Below are 6,163 nucleotides of genomic sequence, written 5' to 3'. Positions count from 1 at the left end.
AAGGCCAATGAAGGGTGGGGCTGACTTGGCACAGCACAGTTCCAATGACCACCCCAACCCCCACCATGCTCACATGGGCCATGAACATTACCATGGACCCCAGCTATAGCAGGACCATGGATGCAGAAATGGCACGTGTCAGCAGCTTGGGTCTGAACGCCACCATGATCCAGGTGACAACACAGGCCACCTAGATCAGCATGGCCCTGTCGGCAACAACACAGCCCTGGGCACCAACATGGTACCAGGTGGCTGCCCAAACCCTGGGCATTTGCAGAGCCCTCAGTGGCAAATGGAGCCAGGAAGACCACCTCAGATCCTGGCTGATACAAGGCCACAGACCCAGACATGGCCCTAGGCAGCTGCCTGTGTCTGAATGTCTCCATGGCTCAGGGTGGCAGCACCAGCTAACCAGATTAGCATGGCCCTGGGTACAACATGGTCTGGGGACACCAATGTGGTCCAAGGTAGCCGGCCAGATCCGTCTTCCACATGGCCCTCAATGACAACAGGAACCCAGGACATTAACTCAGATTCTGGCTGCTCTAGGGCCGTACACCTAGACATGGCCCCAGCTGTCGGGTGTACAGGCCACTCAGATTAGGATGTCCCTGGTGGCAGCCTGGTCCTCAGATGCCCTCATAGCCACAGGTTGTTGCCCAGATCAGACATCTATGTGGCCTTTGGTGGCAACATGGGCCATGGACATCTGTGCAGACGCTGGTTTTACTATTACCTGAATAGTAAACAGCTGTTTTGTTGCACATGAATATAGATTCTAAATTAAATTTTACACTTTGAATAAAAATTTTAAGATAAGAGCCTTAATACAATTTTTCTTGAGTCCAACTGACCTCATCAAATTTTTCAAAGAATTTGAAACTTTGAAATCAGAAATATCAAAAAAAATCATAGCATAGGAATATAAAAAAAACTTTCAAAGAAAACCAATTGGTGAAACTACATTTATACCAACATTAAAGAAAAAGGAATTATAAATAATTTATTTCAAGAGATGGCCCAGTGGATAGACGGAAAGCTAATTCCTAGAAATTGTCCTCTGTCCTCCTCAAATATGACTCCTCCACCCCAATATCGGAAATAAAAATTTAATTAGAAAAAGTGATCACTTATAATGCAAAACTGTAGAAAAATTAACTAGACGTGGCAGCAGATAGCTGACCCAGTAGACTGGTCTTGTAATCAGAAAACAGGAGTTCCGTCCTGGCATCGAGGAAGTTGCCAGGAGTGGTGGCCGGTTTGTAAATCAAGCACTGGTGAACCAGAGCTTGGCAGGCGCTGAGGTGAGCTGCCCACACGGTCCAGCTTATTTAGCAAGCTCTAGAACCTAGTAAGACACCCTGCCTCAAAAAAACAAGGTAAGGTCTTTGAACACGATTGTGTTTAAAGGCCTTGCTGAACAAACACAAGAACTGGCATATGGACTTGGACCCCCAGGATCCCTGTCAAAACCACTTTTAGGCTGGGTGGTGGTGGCGCACGCCTTTAATCCCAGCACTTGAGAGGCAGAGGCAGGCGGATCTCTGTGAGTTCGAGGCCAGCCTGGTCTACAAGAGCTAGTTCCAGGACAGGCTCCAAAAAAGCATAGAGAAACCCTGTATCAAAAAACCAAAACAAACAAACAAAACCACTTATAACTCCAATATTTGAGAGGAAATGGCAGGGGAACCCTGGGGCAAGTTAGTTAGCTAGAATAAGAATTGGTGAGCTCCACACACATCAATAACACAAAACATCACAATTAAGGTAGAATCCACAAGGCAGAACCAGGTGGTGGTGGCTCACGCCTTTAATCCCAGGACTTGGGAGGCACAGGCAAGCGGATTTCTGAGTTTGAGGCCAGCCTGGTCTACAAGAGCTAGTTCCAGGACAGGCTCCAAAGCTACAGAGAAACCCTGTCTTGAGAAAAAACAAAGAAAAAAACCCCGAATGTCCAAGGCAGACTTCTAGTCTTTTTTTTTTTGTTTGTTTTATTTTTTCGAGACAGGGTTTCTCTGTGGCGGGCTCTCGTAGACCAGGCTGGCCTAGAACTCAGAGATCCACCTGCCTCTGCCTCCTGAGTGCTGGGATTAAAGGTGTGCGCCACCACCAGGCTCAGACTTCTAGTCTTAGTATCTTCCCCATTTGTGCAAAGTCCTCTCCCCTAAAGCTGATAGCTACCCACCAGTTTTTAACACGACAGTACTTTAGATTTCTTTTGTGATGCTGGGGAACAAATCGTGACAAAGCCTTGCACACTCTGCACTATTACTGAGCTATTAGATCCCTCCTATTTCCACACATCTGTATGCACAAACATTACTACTAATCTTGAGAGCAAACAAAACCAAACATAATAAAAAACTCTTATCAGTAACTGTCTTCTTATAAATGTATTAAAGGCAGAGTTTCAAGTCTCAAAATTCGTAACATGTTTTGAAACCAAAAAGAAGGACCCCAAAATGTTATGGCTGTAGTAATAAATAGTTAAGTAAGGGCTTGATTGCTTGTTTCTTTTTGGATTTTTAAGACAATTTTAGTTTTTAAGAGTTTGACAAAATTCAAAAAGGACTGCACAGGAGTCAAACTATCTGGTTAACGTTTACCTTTATTAAGTGCACATGATGTAATTTCCTAGAGTTCTCAGAGCACTCAGTGAAACGGGTAAGTACTTCTGTTGGAGCCTTTTTAATGAATTCTTGTCATTTGTTGAGAACTACCTAAAACATGAATACTGTCATAGCAACTAAGTATAAAACACACAAGTAACTTACAGGGACAAGTCAGGTGCGGTGTCATTTGACTAAGGAAGGCATATAAACGCAAACATTAAGCAACGTAACCATACACTTTAGTCCCCCTATCCTGCTTCCTTTAAATACGCTGCCTCTGAAAATGTCAGTGGAGGAAAACCGGAGGCTGAATTTCCAGGATTAAGATTCAGAGGTCTCAATCAAAGACCGGGTGCGCTAACCACAAACTAAACAGCATAAGCTCAGTAATTTTAGGTTATATCATTTCTAAATAAAACAAAATACCCGTGTGATCAATGTAACTCTAATACAGGGCAAACAGCAACAGATTACAGATGCTCCCCCAGAGCAGATGGCTGATTTAGTGTCATTTTCTCTTCTTTGCTGATTCTACCGGGACCCAAACGCAAGCAATACGAACTCTGTTGTCACCTATAACCTTTCTGTGATGAAGAAAAGATTGGATCTTGTCTCCTGAGTGCAGGACAATGTAAGGCTTGTCTATAAAAATCTCTTTTCAGTATACCCAACTGTTTCAAGATTGATAACCTGAGGCTACAGGTAAGTCTAAAAATAATATTGACAAATTTATAGCAAAACAGCCAAATTTAGATATGTTAGTTTTAAAGATACACTCGAAATATAATTCCACCCAGATCTTCCAACTCCTCTAGCACTCTGAATCCAAGATAACAGTTTCATTTATGCCTTCACTAAATAAATGTTCACTCCAAAAATTTAAAGTAGATGGTTCAAAAGAGCAAATGCGTTTTCTATAAACCGCAGTTTTTTTTGTCCCTTAAACAATGCAGGCACTGTCCAACGAAAGGTTCTGTACTATGCAAACTAATGTTCTTTACGCTATAAACGGAACAAACACTCTCAAACGATAACCGTCACTTGTGCTACTTGTCTGCCAGCCAAGTCCTCAGGAATGCAGGGCTCGCCACTTGTCCAGAGGACCACGTTCCGGGATGTATTTGACTCCGCAACCGTCGGGGATGAGGCGCTTCGCCGCCACCTTGCCTTCGAACTCCGCGGCGTTGAACTTGGTGAAGCCCCACTTCTTGGAGATGTGGATCTTCTGGCGGCCGGGGAACTTGAACTTGGCCCTGCGCAGGGCTTCGACCACGTGCTCCTTGTTCTGCAGCTTGGTGCGGATGGACATGATGACCTGGCCGATGTGGACCCGGGCCACGGTGCCCTGCGGCTTCCCGAAGGCGCCGCGCATGCCGGTCTGGAGGCGGTCGGCGCCTGCGCACGACAGCATCTTGTTGATGCGGATGACGTGGAAGGGGTGCAGGCGCACGCGGATGTGGAAGCCGTCCTTGCCGCAGCTCTTCACCATGTACTTGTTGGCGCAGATGCGCGCGGCTTCCAGGGCCTCCGACGACAGCTGCTCGTACTCGTCCGACACCATGTGGCCGCAGAGCGGGAACTCGTCCACCTTCGCCTTCTTCCGACCCAGGTCGAAGATGCGGATCTTCGCATCGGGGACCCCGCGGCAGAAGCGAGACTTGGGGTACGGCTTGTTCTTACAGTACCGGTAACAGCGAGCCGGGCGACGACCCATGGCGACGGCAGACGGCAGAAGTCTCAGGAGCGCGAGTCCACAGCCGGCGCAAAATGGAGCCCGGGCTGAAATCTGTTACCCACAAAACCTTGCGGGGACCATAGAGTGTGCGAGGAGGACTTGGGGATAGAGAGACCCTTCCGCCCAGCCGCCGGGGGGTGGGGGTGGGGGGTGGGGGGCTCACTGCACTGCGCATGCTCAGTGGGTGGGGTTAAGGATTCAGTGTGCGCTTTTTCAGGCTTTCAGAAGCCGGGGGTCATCATCCTAACAGCCTTGTTGATCATCTTGGGTTTGGGGCCTTGACCTTACTCTTTGTAGTAGGTTAAAAAATAAAGTCACCTATACTGGGCGGTGGTGGCGCACGCCTTTAATCCCAGCACTAGGGAGGCAGAGGCAGGCGGATCTCTGTGAGTTCCAGGCCAGCCTGGGCTGCACAGCGAGTTCCAGGACAGGCTCCAGAGCTACAGAGAAACCCTGCCTTGAAAATTCAAAAATAAAATGTCAGGTTGGTTTGCAGTTAGGCTAAATAATAACCAAATAATAATCGGCTTTCCAGTGCTCGTATCTCACTGAGCTTGGTAGATCCGTTTTTTGTTTTAAGTAGAGGAGCAGCTTTCCTGCTTTATCTACGTGTTTGGCTTGGCATGTGTGCTCTAGTAAGGCTCAGAAGATAAGAGCCGTGGAAGGGTAATGAAAATGTCTTTTGTACCTGTAATGATTGTTGTGTCTCTTTAAGAGACAAGCCACGCCCACTCCCTCCCCCACCCGCTTGCGCCTGCGCGCGAGCTCGCGCTCTCTCTCTCTCTCTCTCTCTCTCTCTCTCCCTCTCCCTCTCCCTCTCCCTCTCCCTCTCCCTCCCTCCCTCCCTCCCTCCCTCCCTCCCTCCCTCCCTCCCTCCCTCTCTCTACCCCCTCCTTCCCACCCTCCCCCCGCCCTGCCGGGGATCCTGCAGGATTTTTAATTTTTCCATAACAGTACCTATTACACGGTAGTTGTTTTAAAATATGAAACTTACTTGGCCTAAGGAAATGATTTTTTTTTCTAAATATGGGATCGACAAAATTGATCGAAATGCCACTTGAGTGTTTTAACCTAAGGTTATTGGTTTTCTAATATTAAAATGGCTACAAACTATAAAGACTATATATATATATATATCCATATATATATATATACATATATATAGTTTTTTTTGGATTTTCGAGACAGGGTTTCTCCGTAGCTTTTGGTTCCTGTCCTAAAGAATATATTCTAAACAATCTTTTCATTTAACTGATGAGTATCTATTTGATCCTGATGTTTTGTAGAGACATGGAACAGAAGGTAGCTGAGAAAGAGAAGTTAGAATTTGCAAACAAGGTTTGAATTTTTCCAGGTTTTTATCATTTTTTAAATTATTTATGTTATTTCACAAATCCATTATCTTCTGGAACCAAATCCCAGTGTAAATTTACCCTCATAACTTTCCCTTTATTAATAGAGAAGAACAAACACTCTATGTAGTAATTCTTGTTGTCTGCAGATTTATAGGATACCCGTGTTAGGACACAACAATTAAAACTTGGAGTATAGAGAATTTTCCCACAGAAGTTTGAAACTCTTTTTGTGTGTGTGTGATGATTAACATTGCTTTTAAAATTCAGACTTATTGCTGGGCGGTGTGGCACAAGCTTTTAATCCCAGTACTCAGGAGGCAGAGGCAGGTGGATATCTGTGAATTCCAGGCCAGCCAGGTCTACAAGAGCTAGTTCCAGGACAGGCTCCAAAGCCACAGAGAAACCCTGTCTCAAAAAACAAAACAAAACAAACAAACAAAAAAACCAAAAAAAAAAAAAAA

At 45.7% G+C, this 6,163-nt stretch overlaps 1 protein-coding gene across 2 annotated transcripts; it reads right to left on the bottom strand.

The window, feature by feature from the left end:
• Positions 1-3,681: 3,681 nt before the first annotated feature.
• Positions 3,682-4,326, bottom strand: Rpl10l (ribosomal protein L10 like). Of its 2 annotated transcripts, XM_057783189.1 has the most exons (2): positions 4,243-4,326; positions 3,682-4,137 (listed from the first exon to the last, which is right to left on the bottom strand). In XM_057783189.1, the coding sequence occupies exons 1-2, from the start codon at positions 4,324-4,326 to the stop codon at positions 3,682-3,684; spliced, it is 540 nt and encodes a 179-aa protein (XP_057639172.1). The 2 variants fall into 2 exon arrangements, with proteins under 2 accessions (XP_057639172.1, XP_057639171.1); XM_057783188.1 differs by having other exon boundaries at positions 3,682-4,326.
• Between the last annotated feature and the right edge of the window lie 1,837 nt (positions 4,327-6,163).

The sequence above is a fragment of the Chionomys nivalis genome, chromosome 10 (assembly GCF_950005125.1).
Source record: "Chionomys nivalis chromosome 10, mChiNiv1.1, whole genome shotgun sequence".
Taxonomy (NCBI): Eukaryota; Metazoa; Chordata; class Mammalia; order Rodentia; family Cricetidae; genus Chionomys; species Chionomys nivalis.
The sequence above is the reverse complement of the archived record's forward strand: the minus strand, read 5'-3'. Positions and strand labels throughout refer to the sequence as shown.